This window comes from Sphaerodactylus townsendi, linkage group LG04, assembly GCF_021028975.2.
Source record: "Sphaerodactylus townsendi isolate TG3544 linkage group LG04, MPM_Stown_v2.3, whole genome shotgun sequence".
In the NCBI taxonomy this organism is placed as follows: domain Eukaryota; kingdom Metazoa; phylum Chordata; class Lepidosauria; order Squamata; family Sphaerodactylidae; genus Sphaerodactylus; species Sphaerodactylus townsendi.
The window spans coordinates 59,630,065-59,650,758 of record NC_059428.1 but is presented as its reverse complement, the minus strand read 5'-3'; the positions used below and the strand labels follow the sequence as shown (position 1 = coordinate 59,650,758).

At 42.4% G+C, this 20,694-nt stretch overlaps 1 protein-coding gene across 2 annotated transcripts in view; it reads right to left on the bottom strand.

Moving 5' to 3' along the window:
* CHODL (chondrolectin) overlaps positions 1–7,067 on the bottom strand; it is a 39,033-nt gene extending 31,966 nt beyond the window's left edge. The window contains exon 1 of one of the 2 annotated variants that reach the window (XM_048495359.1): positions 6,429–7,067. In XM_048495359.1, the coding sequence (XP_048351316.1) occupies positions 6,429–6,519 (91 nt within the window). In that variant the 5' untranslated portion in view covers positions 6,520–7,067. The remainder of the gene's footprint in view (positions 1–6,428) is intronic. The other variant, XM_048495358.1, reaches the window with a different exon arrangement.
* Positions 7,068–20,694: the final 13,627 nt, after the last annotated feature.

Sequence of the window (20,694 nt, the reverse complement as noted above, 5' to 3'; positions counted from 1 at the left end):
TATTGAAAGCAGCTTGAGACACACACAAATCATGTCAGTCCTCAAATTCAGTCAGGGGAGATCGTGTCTAAAGGCAGAGAGACAGACAGGGAGAGCGGCTAGGGGGCCAACTTTCTCAAAGAGATCTCAGACTGAGAGGAAAGAGCCTTGTTTTCACCAGAAGCTTGGAGCCCTGCTGGTGGTGGAAAACAAGTGGGAAGCTTATCTCACAGGGATACTCCTAAAACCACACAGAGGGCTTGGCTATTGTCTCATGAGGAGACCACACCTAGATACTGGAGCCGCAGACCCCGTGATGGTGTGTTTATTTTAACTGGCAGAGTTAAGAGTGGGTTTAGTGAAATCCCAGAGCTTAATCTGTCCCAAGCCAGTGTGAGTTCCCTTTGGAGTTAAGGATAGGAGTTTTAGGAGCGTGTTCAGGACCATGTTGAAAAGGTTTACCCTAAACAAAGACACCTGTGCGTGTGTGAAACTATATATGAAATAATCTGGAAACTGAAACAGCCATTTAAGAGAAACCATTTGCTCTGTAACCCCTAAGTAAATGTCTGCCTAAAGAAACCAGAAACAGTTAAGTACCTATCTATAACAACAACCTGAGAAGAAAACTTGTAAAATAAAATCTAGTTTTGTTTTATCTTTCAAAAGCCTCTCCAAGGTGGATTCTGTATGGGCCAAAAACAGCAGTGTGAAAATGGTGTGAAAATGGTGTAAACCCTTTTACACTGTTTTAAACCATTTTACACCATTTTCACACCACTGTTTTGGGCCCATGCGGAATCTGTCAGAATGTGCCTAAATTTCAATTTTTACCTCAGATTTCGGTGGCAGCTTATATTTTAGTTTCCTGACAGGATTTTTGACAGAAAAGGCCTGTGTGTGAGAGAGTTGGGGAGTGCCTAGGCCATCAACAGCTATCAAACATTTAACCTCAGCAACACGCTTCCCTCCCTGTTGGGCCTCTGCCTCTCTTCAGGGAGTGAAGAGAGCTGCTGCTATTGAGAAGAAAACTGCTGAGTTAGATCAAAAGTCTAAGTTTAAGGCATCTTCATATGTTTAATGTATCAACCCTATTAAACATTTAAAAACAAAAGCACCATATTGGAGTGCAGACCAAGCAACCAGCAAAGATCAGTTTGGAATGTGTACAGCATAATTTTATGGAACATTAGCCAACATGTCCTTTGATTAATGTTCTGTTCTCAATGGAGTTTCCTAGCAAATGAGCCAGTATGGAAGATATGGTTTGCAACCGACCTCCCTGTGTTCCCTCTCCAGTGTTGTTCAAAGGTATACAGGTTATGTGGTTATGTGTCCCATGTGACTGGCAAGGGTAAAGTAACAAGATTTGTTATGGTTCACTTAAATGTATTTAAAGCCATCAAGGCGGTTTGCCATTGTGCTCCTCTGCATAACAAACCCAGTCTTCCTTGGTGATTATTAAAGTAGGATATAAACATATTAATAAATAGTTTTGGAGTTGGTCTTAATAAAAAGTAGTACATGGCATCAGAAACAGAGTAAATTGTATTATTAAAAAGCCATGCAGTTTGCCTTTCACCCTCAGTGTGTATTTCCCACACTTAGGGAAATGGTAAATTTTCTACAACTGTGTATTTTTGGTGTATATAAATGGATATAAGTGATTCATGTAACTAACAAGGCTACAATTCTATGAATCTTATCAGGGAGTAAGTCCCACTTGCATTTACCTCTTAGTAAACATGCCACAGGGTTTCCTTATTATTACAGTACACAGTTACATGAACTGAACAGTTAATATGTACATCAGTTACTTAATTATCTACAACAACTGTTGCATTGCAAACATTTAGAGACTATATGTTTTACTCCAAATAAGTGTTTTCTATATCAAAATAACAATAACAATAGTAGTAATAAGAATATGTTATGTAGTGCTAAGTATGAAGCTCTCTAGCCTCATAACAAGGTATAGTCCCAAGCTGGTTATGACTACAATCCTAAATGATCTAGTCCAGAGATTGTAAAGAACCACTTGCTTTCACTTCTGATGGTATCCAGTTGACATTTGCTGACTCAAGTTAAGAACTTAGGAACTGATACTGGATCCAGCGTTATTGCTGAAAAAGCAAGCTAAAACATCTGTTTAAAAAAGATATTTTATAAACTTCACTTAGCTCTCTCTGCCTTGGACCACTATCTTGACTCAGGTGACCTGACCATGATTATAAGGGCCTCCCCTTGAAGGCTACTCAGAATTTCCAGTTGGAATGTATATCTCATTTTTGTTCTGTGAACAGAATTCTGGTTCCTGATCAATTCCAGGTTCCAGCTATCACCCAAAAGAGCTTCATGGCCCTGGACCCACATACTCACAAAACCATCTCTCCTCCTATATTCCATCACAACAGCTACACTCATCTGAACAAAGCCTTCTTAAGGTGCCACTCTAAAATCAGCAACTGCCCATTAATGCACATTCTCTCTGGTGAACCCTGAATTGTGGAAAAGTCTACTTGTAGCTATCAAATGTGCAAAACAGAAATTTTATTTATTGCCCAATCCAAACCCTGAGGGGGAGGGCAATTGGCTTGTGGGAGTTGCAGAGGGCTATTCTGACACATTTGCCCACCTTGCTGACATAAGAGGCACCTAAGCCGGGGGGAGAGCATGTTCAAGTGCATGCCGGCACAGCGGTGGAGGGGGCGGAGTTTCTGAGGTTGGAACCAACTTGAGTTGACTTTCACCACCTTTCCTGCCCAGGATTGCCTCCCCCCTGTGGTCATAGACTTATGCCACCCAAAAGTGTGGTATAAGTCTTTTTAGCTTATAGGGGTGAGGGAGTAGCAGAAGGGTTTAAATTTTTCCTTCCTTTCTATGCCACCCAAAATCCCTTTAAAGGCGGTGTGGCACCATCTTTGCCACACCGACCACCACAGGACTCCCTCCCCCATCTGGATTGGGCTGGTATTTACTTAATTTGTACCCTTTCTTTCTCTCAAATGGCTTACATCATTGTACTCTCGTCCATTTTATTCTCATAACACTGTGATGTTGATTAGGCTGAGAATGTGCAAGCTTCCATGGCATGAGTGGAATTCAAACCCAGATATCCCAGATACTAGTCTCTTAGGTCGAATCCCCACTACCGTCTTAGCCAGGTTTCAGAACACAAACTAACCAGGTTTGAGGTAGTTTGTGTTCTGAAACCTGGCTAAGACGGTAGTGGGGATTCGACCGGGGAGGTCGTCCCTCAAACCTGGTTAGTTTGTGTTCTGAAACCTGGCTAAGATGGTAGTGGGGATTCGACTTTAACCACACTGGCTCAGTTCAGGAAGACCTTTTTATACAGGACTCAGAACTATTGAATAATAGTTCAAGAGGTTGCTTCTATAAGGTATAGTACTGTAGTATATTCAATGTTTATTATATAGTCTTCAATTCAATGTCTGCAATTCAGCGTCTTCTAACTTTGTTACTGTATCTTCAGTATGTCGAATCTTTGGCCGTTTCCGCACGGGCAGAAAATGACGGCCTGGCGACGGTAAAAACACCGTCTCCAGGCCGCCCTCGCGCCGCCCGCCCAGCCTGGAGCCGGCGTTTCCCCAGAGCGCTTCCTAGCGCTCTTTTTGGGGAAACGCCATAGTGAAGCCGCTGCCGAGCGAACGGCAGCGGCTTCACTTCGACTCCCCCACCCGGCACTCACTTGTCCCTGGGCCTCCGGCGATCGCCGAGGCCTGGGGACACGCCTGCCCTGCGCCACTCGAGCAGGCGCCAGGGCCAGCGGGGCGTGTCCCCAGGCCTCCGTGACGCGCCGGAGGCCCAGGGACAAGCCGGGTCGTGCGGGCGCCGGCGCTCCGCGGCGCCGGCTGCCCGCCTCTTCCGGATCGGCCCATGGACGGTCCCGCCTTCGGTCGGGCACCGAGAAGCACCGACCCAGCTGTTTCCGCTGCCATGCGGAAACGGCCTTTCATTTTGTTGCCTTAAACAGTTTTTCATCCACGTTAATAATTTCATTACCTTGGGGTTGTTTGCTTGCATAGATTTTCTGTTCTTCACTCCCAGTCTCTCTTTGTTGTTTTGTCAAGTAATCCTAGTTGTGTCATTGAATTGTTTTGCATATTTTGTATTCCACTTTGAGTCTCAATAGATATGAGGGCTAATAACAGTAGCAACAATAATAATAACTTGCTCTATCATGAACCTAACAACTGACATTTTCTGTTCCCTCAGGTTTTTGATTGGTTTTAAATGTCCTTGTAACATTATTTGGTTGGTGTATCTTTTACAAAAGATTTATAACTCAGTTACTCTTTATGAACCAAGTATTCTGGGGGCTCATTAGATTCCTTCCAGTTCTATGATTCCATGATATTATAATCCAATAACAATGAACATGAAGTCAGAAATACATTCCATTGAAACAGTAGAACATACAATTGGACTAGGAAAAGTTTAATTTCATACGTTTCTGTCAGTACATGGTATAAAGTAGATGTCATGCATAGATGACATATAATGAGAGGCCCTAGAGATTCCTCTGTATGTTATCGTTACATTTCACTGTTGCACAGTTAGTGTACAAGAAATGCTGAGCTACAAAGTTGGACAACTATTCCATTTATTCCATTCCAATGAGTCAAGTCTAAAACCAACATTCCAGCCTTTTCTTTATCCTACTGTCATTAAAGGAGCTGATTCGGCACACCAACTAATTGGGTAAAAAGCTTTCCAAGAAAAAAAATTTAAATAGCATTTCTATGTTGTTATCATCACCTCAGTAGTAACAAAATAATAACAGCTTAGGAGCAAAGTGAATTATTTGCATGTGTTACACGGGTGCTACAGCATCTCATAAGACAGAAAGACAGACAGACAGACAGACAGACAGACAGACAGACAGACAGACAGACAGACAGAAAGAAAGAAAGAAAGAAAGAAAGAAAGAAAGAAAGAAAGAAAGAAAGAAAGAAAGAAAGAAAGAAAGAAAGAAAGAAAGAAAGAAAGAAAGAAAGAAAGAAAGAAAGAAAGAAAGAAAGAAAGAAAGAAAATGCTGGTTGATTATGGAATATGTTTATAGAAAATTAAAAGTAATAGAAATATTAATTAAATTTGAAGTTTGATAGAAGTTTAAGCTAAGTACAAACTTAAAGATAAATTAAGCACCATTGCTGCCAAACCCTGTCGAGCAACATACTAAAATACAGCAATGGATCTTGCCCAGTTTTCTTACTTACTGCCACTTGTGCCCAAATGCACACACCTCCACATCAACAACCTCCCCTCCCACCCCCCCACCCCCCGGCAAAGAAAAGAAAAATGTTTATCCTCATTAATACAGCATAAGTCTGTTTGTCTCTGCTATGGCTTTGTTGCTTTCTGGAATATCACACTTTGGCACTTGATGCCTTAAAGAAGGAACACTCCTCTCTCTTCCAGCTTACATTAAATTCTCTGAAATCAGGTAATAGAAAAGGTTGGGGTGGTGGAACTCTTTGCAGAATCAACCTGCTTCTCAATTATGACCAATGAGTAAAAGACATCTCCCATTATTACCATTATCTCACACACACACACACACACACACACACATTCATGAGAGAAACACTATCTCTGGTATTGTGCAATAATAGGGGTAGATTCTGCACCTGGTGTGACATTAATTGGACAGTTGTTCTTTTGGTTTCTTTCTTTTTTTAATTCAGATGATTGGCCACTGCCTTCCTATAGGATGTGACAAAGGGTTTTTTTCTGTGCTGCTTTATGACACACTTACCATTCACAAACCTGTACCAAAAAAGCAAGCAGGTCCTTTGTCCTTTAACTACGGTGCATGTGATTAAAGAGATTTTGCCAACCTTATTACATTTACTTGTTTTAGAGTAAGAAGAAAGATGCATGGTTCTAAGCTTATGTGAATCCAAAATAGCTCTCTACATGAGGAACAAGAGCATCAAAGTTTGGAGGTGGGGGGAGAATGAAAGGAAATGCAACTATTAATGGGGGAAGAATCAGTAAAGCATCATGTTTCAGAATTACGAAGATTTACAATCTCACATATTATTTACTGGAAACCCAGATCTACACAGATCAAAAAGCCTCAAGTAGCTCTGAAAATGCTGATCCCCAGTAACAAGGAAGACAGTACTTTGCACGTGCTAAATATAGGTTTACCCATCAGTGAGGCGACCCTTTGGGATTCAGAAAGTCCCAATCAAAAGATTTGAGACTCCATACTTGTTTCTTTACAAATTATTATTCATTATCCAGCTGCTTTAGATAGCTGCACATACAAAGTTATGAAGATGCCCGCGGCAACTTCTGCTTACAAGAGAGGAAAAAGAGGAAGAGATTCCAACAGCGGAGTCCCGCAGAATCCAGAACTCTTCCGAGCTCTGGATCAACTACAGCCCTCCCTGAAGTGTTCTCCTCTTTCCTTTACTCACCACTAAAGATGCGCAGAGAGAAGCAACTCTGCGCCCACAGCATCCAGGCGCCCAGCAGCAGCAGGGACCTCCTACAAGGCAAAGGCAGCATCGCAGCGACTATCGGAGCAGCGTCTCACAAGCAAAGCCTCCGGAGTTTGCAGCAGACGGGGCGCGCCCCAGGCTAGTCCCTGCCGATCTCCTGGCTAGGCGCCCTCTTAAACCCACCAGCAGTGGCCCTGGGATACCCGAAGCCCGGCCTCTGCCTTGACCGCTGCACGCATCTCCCTGAGCCAGAGCAAGGAAGCGCTCAGTTTTAACTGCCTGCTCTTGGGGGCTAGATGGAAGAGAGGAGGCGCCGCCGCTGCAGGGTCTCTTCTTGCCTCCCCTGCGCCTGGTGCTTTTCCTGCTGCTGCTGCTGCTCCTGTTGCTGCTGCTGAAGAGAGAGGGTTCAGGCGGCTTGCTCTGAGTTATATAGCCTGCGGCCGTCCAGCAGTCTCGCCTCGGGAAGAGCCAACCCCAGGCTGGTTATTGATTTATCGCAGCGCTGCAGCTTTGGATGGCACGCAACAAGGGGGTGGGGGAGGGGAGGTCGAAAGCAGCAGAATCAGCAGCCCCCTCCTCACCGAGAAGCGAGCAGTAGGGGTTTCCAGAGCTGCAAAGGCTATTAAAACGGAGCGAAGTTGCCAAAACACATCTGGCAGAGGGCTGCCTCCATCCCTTTCTCGCTCTATGCGGATTAATATTGCGCCTTTTATTTCCTTCACGTTCCACTCTAGCGGGTCAGATACTTTATGACTTTCTTCTGCTCACTTATTAAACTCTCATCTCTTCAGCTCCAAGCAAGCACAATCCACCACGGACCTATTCTGAAAATCAGGTTCAGCCTGGAGCATTTGAGATGCTAATGTAGAATTTCACAGTTTATGTCTGCCATGTCTTTCTCTACTGACATGGCTATTATCAAGACAGGATGCTCCTGGTTTATGTTAAATTCTGACCATTTTTTGTTTTAGTAATGAACAGCTCCAAGAACCTTCAAACTGACATCATATCCTAAAACATGATATGTAACAGGTTACCATCAGTCAGTCAGTCATTTTAAAGTGCAAGGAAGGAGTGTTCAGCCTTGTTGAACCCATGGCAGGGGTGTACCTAGGCAAACTGGTGCCCGGGGACAGAACCTGAGTTTGGCGCCCCCGCCCCCAGCCCGGCGTATGGGCGGCCACCCTCCCCCACCATGACCAAACAACGATTTTTTGTACCAGCTCACAAAACACCTCCCACTCCCATCAAAACATACATGGCTCTCTCCTCACCAACTCTTTTCCTAATTTCCTAATCACAACAACCCTATGAGGTAGGTTGTTAGCCTGAGAAACAACTCCAAGCCAGTGCAAGTGGATATTAAGCATGTAAATCTCTCACAAATCACCCCCAGCAAAACATTTACCAAACAAATGTCAGCATCATCTCTCACAAAACACCTCCAGTGGAATCCATCTGCAAACAGCATCACTTTCAATGGTGTTTAAACTAGGGAGCTCAGATTCTTCTTTCAAATCCACCTTAAAGGGAGAATCTGGGGTCCCCGGTTAAAACAAAATTGAAAGTGATGCTGTTTGGGGGTGGATTCTCCCCCACCCTGAAACAGCATCACTTTTGAGGGTTTGAGATTCAGATGAAACAAATAGCAGATTCGGCTGGAATCTGGGAAAATTTGGGCACATTCAGACAAAAATTGTCCGATTATGTCCTGCCCAAATATGAACAAATGCGAATGCAAGGCATTTGGGCTGGGGGGGGGGTATTTTTGGTGTTTTTCCGGCCTGGAGTGAGCGCATTTTTAAAGCTAGCAGCACCATGATTTCAGGGCATCATCCAGAGACTGCCCTGATGATACCACCCAAATTTGGTGATCTTTGGTTCAGGGGCAGCAAAGTTATGGACGCCCAAATGGAATGCCCCCATCCCCCTTGTTTTCAATGGGAGCTAACCTGGGGGCTACTCATTTGAGGGACCATAATTTTGGTCTCCCTGAACATAACTTCACCAAACTTGGGTGGCATCATAATAATAGTTACCAGATGATAACCTGAAATTTTGGTGTCCCTAGCTTTAAAAATACATCCCTTCCAGGCACCCCAAGAAATTTGCACAAGATTCTTTGTTTTGCAGTGACTTTGCTCCATTGTAGCTAATAAGGAATTTTTGAGGCAGGCTGCACATTTTTGAAGATAGAGGAGCCAGACTTTCAAGGTGGCTCCAAGAGGCCTTGAGTAATAGCATCCAAGCTTGGTGAGCTTTGCTTCTGGAGTGGGGGGGGGGAGTTGAGAGAGTTCTGAGAGAACTCAGCCCACAGGCTTTCATGTGCAGGAGCAGGGAAACAAAATAAGCCTTTTGGGGGCCCATAACATTGAACCCCCAGAAGCAAAGGTCTCCAAACCTGGATGCTATTACCAGGAGGCCCTCCTGGAGTCACCCTGAAAGTCTGGTGCCTCTATCTTCAAAAATGTGCAGCCTGCCTACACACTCAGAAATTCCCCATTGGCTACAATGGAGCAAAGTCACTGCAAAACAAAGAATCTTGGGCAAATTTCTTGGGGTGCCTGGAAGGGGAGTATTTTTAAAGCTAGTGACACCAAATTTTCAGGGTATCATCTGTTAACTATTCTTATGATGCCACCCAAGGTTGGTGAGGTTATGTTCAGGGGGACCAAAGTTATGGTCCCTCAAATGGGTAGCCCCCATCTCAGGTTAGCTCCCATTGAAAACAATGGGGATGGGGGCACCCCTTTGGGGGTCCATAACTTTGCTGCTCTTGAACCAAACATCACCAAATTTGGGTGGTATCATCAGGACAGTCTCTGGATGGTATCCTGAAATTTTAGTGCCGCTAGCCTTAAAAATGCGCCCCCTGAAGGCCGGAACGTGAAAAAAACTTAAAACATTTAAAAACACACAAACAACCCTGAAATGTTGGCGGCCCCCCCACGTGACCAAATGGGGGGTGCCCGGGGACATAGGGTACCCCCTGTTTCTAGGCAGGAACGCCACTGACCTATGGCACTTTGGAAATGTTGGAGAAGGGAGTAGGTACCATCACAAAAGGGCAATTGTGAGGTATGGTACCAATCAAAAAGAAAGGGCAGGATAGGCTCTTTGCTCTAGGGAGGGAAAAACTCTTTCAAGGAAAAGTGAGGATTTGCTTCCTGTACAAACAATAGTCAGGCCCAGAATCATAAGACTGTGCCTGTACCCAGCTGAGGGTACATGGCTACGTCACACCTACCTGAGATGAACAGAGTACTTTGTTAGACTGTCAGGAAGTATTTTAAAATCCCCTTTTCCCTGTTCCATTCAAGACTCTTTGAGTTCTGTCTGCAAGACAGAAGAAAGTGGCATGTGCCAGGCAACACACCCGTGGGTACCGCTGCTCTAAGACTTATTTTTTTCTGATGTTCACAAAGGTTCTGATGGGCAGGATGTTTCCCAAATATGGGACTATTAACATCTTAGTTTAAAGATCTAACCTCTTTTATTGAAATGACTCCAAGCAGTACCTTCTTGGCAGAACTCAGTGGGTGAACAGCACTCATTTATTACAATTAAAAAGTACGTTTCCCTCTCCACTTTAATGCACTTGTAATTATTCAATTCCAGTTTGTTTCCACTTTGTCATTTGACCAAAGAAGATAGGTAGTGATTTGAGACCTCTGCAACATCACAGGAGATTTAAATAAGGAGATATAAGCCTGGGCATTTTCAGTTTATTCATGATAGCCAATTGTAAAACTATGAAATATTTGTGTGAAGGACTTTACATAGTGGTTGAACAGAATGAGGGTTGCACCCTGTGATGCTCCACATGACAGGTTCTATGCTGATAGCAAGCCCTTAAGTCCAGTCTGTGTGGAATGATTTGAACCAGTTCGCACATCCTCTGATATTCTGCTCTGTATCAATAATATTCACACATAGGAGAAACAGTGTCAGGCTCATAGGTCAGATAAACTATACAGACACACAGTTTATCTGGCCTATGAGTCTTTGATACTGTTTCACCCATGGGTGGCTGCACTCCTGTTTATCTCACTGGTAATTTAGAAAGCTTTGTGATTAGACCATGATGTCTTCACTAGTTCCAGCGCCCATGGTGTGAAATGAAGAACTAACTGAACAGCATTACAGAAGACAGGTTCTGAACAAAATTCATATTCCACCCAACCCTTTACAGAATGTATAGGGTGAGAGCTTAATCTGTGATGTTAGTTTAAAACAAGGTTTCAAATTTCTGTTCTTTGGCTGGAAACAAGCTAGAGGCAACAGCCAGAATAACTGGAGATTTGGAGAAGTGGAAAACAAAACATCAGTAGATCCAGATACTAAGCAAGCTTGATCCTCTTCCTACCATTTAGTTCCCATTGTAGCATTTTGTTCTCTGAATACACAAAACCAGATTGTTCACTTGTTAAACTATAAACAAAAAATTCTTCCGTGCAGATCAGGCTGGGTCCAGTGATCAGCTTGTGAAAGAGCTGATCAGGAGTTCCAAAACTTAGGTGGTTTCTGTACAGCACACTAATAATGTGTAAAACATGAACCCGGTTTCCCCAATTTGTCTTTGAACTGAAGATGTCACCTTCCCAGGGAGCAATTGCAAACAGTCTGGGTTGCTGTGGGTCCTTTGGTTTCTTCAAAAATATTGCTTGTTTAGCGATTTTTGTAAAACCCAGGTTGAGGGAAATAAGGGGCTGAACCCATTTTGGGGGAGAACCCTGTGCAAAGTTCTTCCCCAAAATGGGATAAGTAGCTTCCTCAGCCCATTATATTTGAGTTGTGCAGAAACCACTTCAGTCTACTTTTGTTTTTGTTTTTCAAAGCAAGAATAGCTGGTGGAAAGAAACAGAGTGGGTAGCCATTCTCTTCATGCTGTTTTACTGATTCCAAATATTTCTCCCTAGAGCCAAGCATTGTATGGAAAGGTATCTTAGAATTTTTTAACTAAATATTATTTATCCTTCAGGGGAAATCAAATAGATATTGCTCTACAAGCCCACTCCCATAATTTGCATTAAGAAAATGATGCCCTCTTGTCATGAACCTAGGCCTAGAATGCAGCCTACGGGTCCTAGGATGGGCAATATATCACAGGTACCCCTTGGGCCTTGTGATTGGTGGAGGACAGTTTGTAAGGAAAACTAGGAACAATTGGAGCAGAGGTGGGGATGCCTGGGAAGAATGCATAAAAAGCCTCATCCTAAAGGGAGGGTAGTTCACTCCTAGGGAGCAGGGTTGTAAAGGGGCTGCTGCAGATGGAGGGATTCCTCATCCAGAAATGAATGAGTTGTCCTGAAGCCTGGTTCCAAGAGATAGCTAGGGACAGTAAAGATAAAAAGTGTTAAGATTTTTGATTATTTTGTTTTCTGGCCTTTACTTGTTTCGGTTTGAATTTGTGGTTTGAATTACCATATTGTTACTATCGGACCTCTTTTGTAAACCACTTGTTATTCTGCCTAGGTCTTCATGCTTTATTCAATCACCTAATAGGTGTTCCCTGTTGGAAAAAGAAGCAGTTTGGGGCAGAGATGGTGCTCTGGGACCTCCTTAGTTCCATACCAGAGTGGTGGCAGCCAATAAAGGCTCCCCTGACACCCAATTCTGATAACCTCTGATAACCTCTGAAACTGCACAACATCTTATTTGTTTGTTTAGGATATTTCTGTGCCATCCCTCCAGGGTCCTGTTTGAGATGGCTTACAATTAAAATGTCACAGTATTAAAACAACAATTAAAACCAAACCATTGGACTATCTAAAAAATCTCTCTCCATAAATCATAAGCAGACCATTAAAAAGCTGGTAAAAAGAAAATCTCTAATAAAAAGACAGGGTAAAAAATATGTGTTTTGTCTTGGCATCTAAAAGTAATGTAGGTAAAGGTGAAGAAGTAGCTTTTTTGTTAATTCTCATTTTTATATCCCATCTTTCTTAAAGAGTCTCGAAGAATTTTACAATCCCAATCCCTTCTTCTCCCCACAACAGTCACCTTGTGAGCTAGGTGAGCCTGAGAGAGTTTTCAGAGAATTATGAATGGTGAAGCCCAAAGTATAATTAAACAACACAAAACAAAACACTGTCCAATGGCCAATTTTGTAAGTCAAATACTGATAAATATAGTGTGTTATAAAGTGCAACAGATTCATAGACCTTTATTAGGTATATACAACATAGGGACAAAGAATTGAACAGTGTGAGTAATGTGAACCAGAAGCCAAGGGAACCTAATCCAAAACATGCAACAGAAATTTGGCTACAGTTATTTCAGCCTCAGGATTGTTGAGCAAAAAAGTTTGGAAGGTCCGAGAACCCGACCTAGGTTAAGGCAGAGAAGTCAGGTCTAAAGCTGTTGTACTTAGGCAGAAGAGCAAGATGTGTTCAAGGGAGTCAGTATAAGAAGGGCAGAAAGAACAGTGTTGATCATGCCAAGGGATGTTTGTGATGAAGTAGTGATGATGGAAAAAGAATTGCATCTTGCTCTTGAAAATGCCCATCTGAGTTGAAATTGTTGGTTGAAAAGTTGGTCCAGATAATGGGCAACACAGAGCTTCCCAGGAATAATCCCAAAGTACAAAGGTGAACAGGAATTCTGTGCCTTGCTCAAAAGATACTGGTATTCCTGCTCAAATATTTATTTTTAAATTGATGATAAATCTCATTGGCAGTGAGCATGAGCAAGGAGTCCCATGAAAAGCCCAAGGGGAAAATCTTAGCCTCAATTAATAGCCACCAGTCAGAGTTCTGGAGTTCATGCATCACAACTTGGACCAGGCTGCAGAAACAGAAGCGCACCCAAAATTTGAAAGTGGCAGCTCACGCCCTGGTTTCCAAAAGATGCTGTTTTGCCTTGAGGCAAAGCATAGCAGAGGGGACACAGTTAGGAAAGTGCAACTGTGTAATACAAACATGCAAACTCACAAACAAACAAACCAAACCCCACTTAAATCTATTATAACACACAACAAATAACAACGTGGCACTATTAGAAACACAATTCTTTAAAGTGCCTCTTTTTCTCCATCCAGATGGTCACTCCTGTTCAAAAATGTATTGCTGCAGACCACTCAAAACCACAGACCAGGCCTGATGGCAACAGATGGCAAGGAAAGTAATTTGAGGACTCTTGTGAAGGCTATTTGAGGATACTTATGACTACAAGGGAACACCGCCTTTTGACAGCAATGGAATAGACTCTATCAAGCAAGTAAAAAGAGGTTGCTTTTCATACAGCACAATGCTTTTTCAGTGGTCTGCAGCAATACATTGTTGAACAGGAACCTGGATGGGAAAAAAAAGAGGCACTTAAAAGAATTGTGTTTCTAATAGTGCCATGTTGTTATTTATTGTAAAAGGTGGCCCTTCATGTATGTTATAGTAGATTTAAGATGGGCTTGGTTTGTGAGTTTGCATGTTTGTATTGCATTGTTGCACTTCATTATATTTACAAAATTGGCCATTGGAGAGTGTTTCGTTTCATGTTGTTTAGTTAGAATTGTGAATGGCCCAAGGTTGCCTAGCAGGCTTCATGAGGAGGAGTGGAGAAACAAACCTGGTTCTCCAGATTAGAGTCCATTGCTCTAAACTAGTATGCCATGCTAGCTTCAAAGGGTGAGGTGTCACCACAGGAAACACTCTGTCTCTAATTGCCATCTGCTTTACCTCTGAATCCATGGCACAGTAGCCATTTCTGCACAGTCTAAATATCCTGGGTTGAGCAAGAGAAATACCCCATTCCGTATAAGAATTTTGCACGGTTCCTGGTCCTCAAACGGGTTTGCTCAGTGATATTTCCCTCCTCCAGGGGTATTAAAAAATCACCAAATTGCCTATTCTTTCCCAAACTTCTTGGGTGAGCCCACTATTGTGCAAACACTATGGGAGCAGAACAAGTTTATTTTTCCCAGCAAGCCACATGATCTCCCCACCCCTCTGCCCACCCCCCTGATCTCCCTGCTTGATGTTCATTCAAGCTACCACTCAAAACCAACAGCCAATTAGAATACGGGATACCGGGCATGCTCAGATAGGCTTGCAATGTAAATACAGAAGTCCCGGGCTTGGGCAAAAGAAATTGGAAATTTCTCCTGGTCTTTACTAGATTCCTTTACAAAATGGGCAGACATATGAAGGGAGAAACCGGGATAAAACAGACCCAGATTGTAAGAAACTGGTTGTAACCAGGTATGATTGTGCCATGCAGAAACAGCAGAGCTTCAAAGGCAAAATTTAACTGGATAGTATGGAAGGAGATGGCCCTTCAGCTACCCTGACTTCAAGCTGTTTTGGGCCTCCAATGTAAGAACCATAATTCTGAATTGTTCTCAGAAATACATCGGCAATGGTTGCAAAGTTTTCAACACAGGAATGATACATTCCCTGACAGTACTTTGGCTGCTGCTTTTTTGTACCAATTGAAGTTTTCATACACTTCTCAAAGGCACCATTACAGTAATCTAAATTGAATATGATTATTGCATATTCAGTTTACACAGGCTGAATCATACTTTTTGAGAAAAAAACTGTAGCCGGTGAACTAGCTGGACCTGATAAAAAGCACTATGTACTACAGAGGAGACTGAAGCCTCCAGTCAAAAGCCAGGATTCAGTTGCACTCCTTCAGGAGAACTGCAACTCCCTCCAGGACAGGCTGACTCCATAGTCATGAAGCAGCTTCTCCACTAACAAACAGCACCTCAGTCTTATCTGGATTGAAAGTCAGTTTATTGGCCCTCATCCATTCCTGTTATGGAGGAGCACAAGCATAGAGGCTGCGATGGTGGCAGGACATTGCAAAGTCATGAAACTCCCCAGCCTTGGAGTGTGCCCCCATATCAATGTAAGTGCCACTTATGCTACATGGACCAGCAAGGATGCTAGTGCCAGGGTCACCCCAGCTCCACATGCCTTTTACACACTCCTACCATGGATTGGACTAGTAAAACTGTGTCCCAGCTTGAGCTGCCAGGAAGAGATGTCAGGTAACAGCAGGGAGCTGAGTCCAATCCAAGAGTCAGGTTTCAGCATCAGAAGTATGGTCCGAGGGTCAGAATGCACAGAATCCACAAGTCCGAGGAAGTGTTGCAGCAGTCATGTGCTTTGTTGTATCCAGGCTGGGATATTCTGTGAAGCCGATTGATATAAACTCTTCCAGTATGTTAGGCTTCATCCTGTGAAGACTCCGCTTCCCCCTGCTGCAGAAGGTGCCTTCTCTGAGCTAGCAGGCACGTGCTTCTTGGTTTAACAGGCAACAACTCCCTCTGTTTCTGCCTTTGCTAACACATAGGCTCAGGTGAGCTAGGTGCTTGAGTCTCTGCAGCTGGAATAGGGGTGGATGCATGGCCTGCTTCTGCAGGCACTTCTGATTCTGAGTTTTGACCTGGCTGTTGTTCACCCTGTAGCCTGCAGGGGCCCTGGCTACTCCAAGCCCAGCCCTTGTTAGTTCCCAGCCTGGTCTGGGCTTACTGGGCTCTGCACATCCCCTGAAAACTCACTGCTCTCCAGGGGATGGCCCATGACAAACTGAAAAAAAAGAGTCGCCTGAATTTTCCAGAAATTTGGAAGTTTTGTCACATTTTAATTGAGGATGCATTATATTTCTCAATTGTATAGAAGCATGCCTTCCTACCAGGAGATTCTGACAGAAGTGCTTAAATGCTGGCTTGCTCTTTATCGTTCCATGGGTAGATAGAGATAATGAAAACTGTTGCCTTTTATGAAAAGCTACAGAGAAGCAACAGAACTAATCAAAAGGTTTGGGGACTAAAATCCTTATAACCCTCATCAGCAAGTCAGAATTCTTCACTGATAATCCATATGGTGCTTTCAAGATAAACCAAGAAGACAACCAAGTAATTAAAAAGAAACTGCTAAGGCTCCCAGGCTGGCACTCTTTGCATGATTAATGATCTAGAAACACACTACTAGTCATAGACATTACTTAGCTCATGTGCAGGATGCAGAAAAGTCCCTTCTGCTGGCAAAGATACTCATGGGAAAACAGCATAGGGCACAGGCAGTGTGATGCATGCTGATCTGAAAGTAATTGTGTTCAGTGTGGCTCAGTTACAACTAGATAAGCATGTGCAGGACTGCAGCCCTAAGCCATTGCTTACACTGCTCAAAGCACCTAGTCTATATAGTGGCAGCCCGCTGGTACAGACTTACCAGAAATGTACAGCTCTGTAGGGCAGTTTATGGAAGTCTATACTCTGGATAATAAACATTTGAATATTACTCACCCTTTGTGAATATTAACAGTTTTGGTTCTTTTTATGTAGTCAACATGCAGGGTGGATAACATCTAAACCAACAATTGGTACTTAGGGACAATTTTAAGATCCATATCCATCTTCTTTAATCTTGAAATGTCTCTCACATTCAAAAGTGATGTGCTGGAAATTAAAGGGCATTAGCATAATTAAAAGATAAAGGTGGGAGCATAGGGTCATTACTGACCCATTGGGTAATGTCACATAACAATGTTTATTGGGCAGACTATGTTTATGGAGTGTTTTGCCCTTGCCATTCCCATCCTGGGTACACATTTTACTGACCAGAAAGATAGGAGGCTGAATCAACTTTGAGCTGGTTCCCTGAAACCGATTTCTGACAGGATTGAACTCAGGTCATGAGCAAAGTGTTGACAGAAATACTGAAGTTTACTACCCTTCGCCATGCGGCTCTTATTAGTGCAATTCACTTCTGCTAGTCTTGAACTTTAAAAAAAGAGTACACTCTTGAACAGTCAGCAGTCAACAGATTTGATAAAACTTTCAATTCCTTTTCCCCACCCAAACACACATACACAAGTGTTGGACTTTGCATCCTAGGTCCAAGACCATCAGGTGTACAGCCCGATTTTAAGTCGTATTTCATCAGTGGAAAATAATGGATTCCTAAAACCAATACAGTCAGTGCATCCAACATTGGGGGAGGCAGGGGCCTTAACATGTGTAGGGCTAGAACCCCTTTCTAGCCCTGCTCAGTTTTGTTTAGAAAGACTGGTATAGAAAAGAATACCAAAAATCAGGCTTTAGACAGAAGAATATTTTTACTGTGTAGAATAGATATCTCTCACAGGGTGGTCTCTCTAAAAGAGAGTCACACAGCCAGACAAAGACCTTCATCTTTTATAGATACAAAGAATACATATGACACAATTCATACTCTTATCATTACATACATACCCAATTTGATCATATTTCTCCCAGATATGTCTTAACTTAAACTCAAATTGGCTACTATGGCCCTCTTTACACAAAAGCTGCCCTAATTCTCTGCCCGAAGCTGTATGTCCCTTCCCATAGGCAAAGGACAATAAACTGAACTCCAGTATTTCTGGCTTCTATCAAAATAAATAGTTCCCAACATTCCTGAGGGAGAGTTATGCCCAGGGACAGACATCTCCAGGGTAAAAAGATTTCACATACATTTCAGAGTTAATTAAAATATAGAAAAACAAATTTTCAATCATCTCATCAGATTCATCTCTCCTCTAACCTTTGACCTCTTCATATCTGTGTTTGCATAGCGCATCTTATCTAGCTGGGTAGGCCTATAAGGCCTATAAGATATACTCTCTGTCACGTCTTTGGCTCTGTACAGTGATGTTCCACACTTCTTAGTGATAAGATCTTTTCTGCATTTGACTGTTTACCAGTTGACCTAAAGAGAGAGAAAGAACCATCTTAATTTTAAATAGTGGTTCTTTAGCAAATATAATTTCCAGGCCTAATCTCCTGTCCCACACATGTATGCATTAACTGCATTGAACATTACAAATTTCTTAATTGAGGGGGATAAACATTCCTGACTCAAGAGAAAGATTCTTGCAAAAGGTCCTTGCAGAATACACAAATCATTGGTGTGATGTGAAATTGCTTGTTAATTATTCATTAACATTATTTCTGTGTTTGTTTGTTTTTAAATTTATTGCTGTTCTATGACTGTATTTAATAAAATGAAATAATTTTGCCTATCCCATGCTGGAGGTCACAGGGCCTGTGAGGGAAAAAGCCATGTGGCCTGGGGAACTATAGTGAGGAAAACTGAGTAAAATCATCTCAGTTTCCTCTTGTACCACAAATGCTCTCACTAGAAATCCAGGCTCTTTTGATGTCACACTACGTTTTGTCCAGTTTTTGCTCCTCCCTGCTGTCCCTCAGGCTGTATGACCTTTGGCTCACATGAACCCCACATCAATCCTTACCACAGAAGGTTTTTTTGAGGTTTCAACGGTAGTTGGCATAAAAGAATGGCACTGTTTTAGAGAAAAACTTTGGTCAGAGACAACTTTACCCAACTCCAAACTTATCCAGAGCCTGTACTGCTGATTGATATGAATAAAAGGTTATAAGAACAAGCCCGAAGCAGATATATTCAAAAGTAAGCCTCATTTTATTCAGTGGGACTTACTTCCACAAAAGTGTTAACATTGCAGCCCAAGATACTAGTTTTCTCTGAATTTTAGTAACAGAAAGACATTTTAAAATACTAAAATATGTTTAGAAAATCGTGAAGAAATACTTTTAAAGATATATCTGATATTGCACTTTCCAAATTTATTTTGAGAGCAATATTATTTACCTTAGTGAACTAAATGACTCAATTATCTCAAAGGTAATCTGTGGGTGGAAGTAAGCTTCTACACCTGAGTAATAGAGCCATTGAAATGGACTGGATGATTTTTTCAATGTGTAAAATTAGACTTGGATCAGTGATTTTTGAATATACAATTCTGGAATTGTGCTGCCAAACCTGGATCCAAGGAATAATCACAGCTGTAAATTGTGAATCGCATTAAATACTTGCATATTCAGAAGTTTCTGATCCCAGTCTACCATGGGTGCAAAGATGCTGCAGGTTATTTTAAATCTGTCTTTCTGCAATGGAAGCACATTGCTTCCCACTCTGCGAAAGAGAAGGTCATGAAAAATTGTATCCATACTTGGAGAGTCAATATGTTTACAGTGTCGAGTTCCGGTTCCGGTCGCTGAGTGGGGCAGCCGCATTCTGAGCTCCTCCACATTTTAAGATAAGTAAAGATAATTTTAACCTTAGGCTAAATTGTATTGGGCTTGAAGAAATCATTATAATGAACAGCTTAAATTGTGATTTATGCCACAGCTGAGTGGTTGGAATACTCCGAGCAATGAGAGTGGTCGTTTCTGTAACTACTCCAGCTGATAAGCCCACTAGCCTACACATTTTCCTTCGGAAATGTTTTTAACTACCTAAGACCATTAATTATAGTGCGGGTGGAAAATAAAATGCCTACAACAAATGAAGACTGAGCCGGCCTTCGTCAGGCACCCACGAGCAAAAACCCAGTAAACAAGCTAAAATAGACTTGTACTTACAAAGCCAGCCGGAGACAGAAACTCTGTTTAATAACCTTGAATTGTCCAATAGGTTTGGACCGGCTTGGGGAATACTAAGCCGAATCCTCAGGAGGAAGGGAAATTTACAAGTCCCTGAGCAAGAAACAGCTTTGAGAGAAGGATGAGGGGGATACTGGCCTCCAGTAACCCTAGAACCCTCTATAGGCCAGATGGGTTTTGTTAGATCTCCTTGCTAGTCAAGCCGACCTGACTGCAAAGACGCTAGAATTGGTCTTGGTTAACTGCAAGAACATCACTCAGAATTTGGGGAAACTATCTGCGATGTGTATAGCCCACATAGACCAAATAGTTGTTATCAACTCTACTGGAAGAATATATTTACCACAAACTGATTCAACAATTTCTCCAGTATCTGCAAGGGCCGTGCCTGACCCACAGTAGTAATCTAATCTTGCAAAAGAACCAGCTGGCAATGTCCATAGGAAAATAACAGATTAGGAACTATGAGTATTAGATGGAGGAACCTCTGAGAAATTAAAAGATTTCCCTGGGTCCAATTGACCAAAGACCAAGCTTGGAAATTCCCTAAAGGGGTATGAAATTCTCCTAAGCGTTGGCAGGAATTACAGAGAGAATAGTACTCAGTTTTGCCCAGCCAGAAGCTGTAAATCGGTTAATGAAGATTAAGCATCGTTTGAACACTGAGTATGATATACAGTTAACAAGAGTTTTTAAAAATTTGAACATTGCCAACTTATTCCCCTCCAATGCCACAGGAAAAGGGGAGACAAATGGAAGTCATCTGCCACATTTTGAACAAATAGAAACAAAGAGTTTAACCGAATCTGGCAGGAGATTGGAGATTTTTTTTTTGAAGGTCTTCTCTGA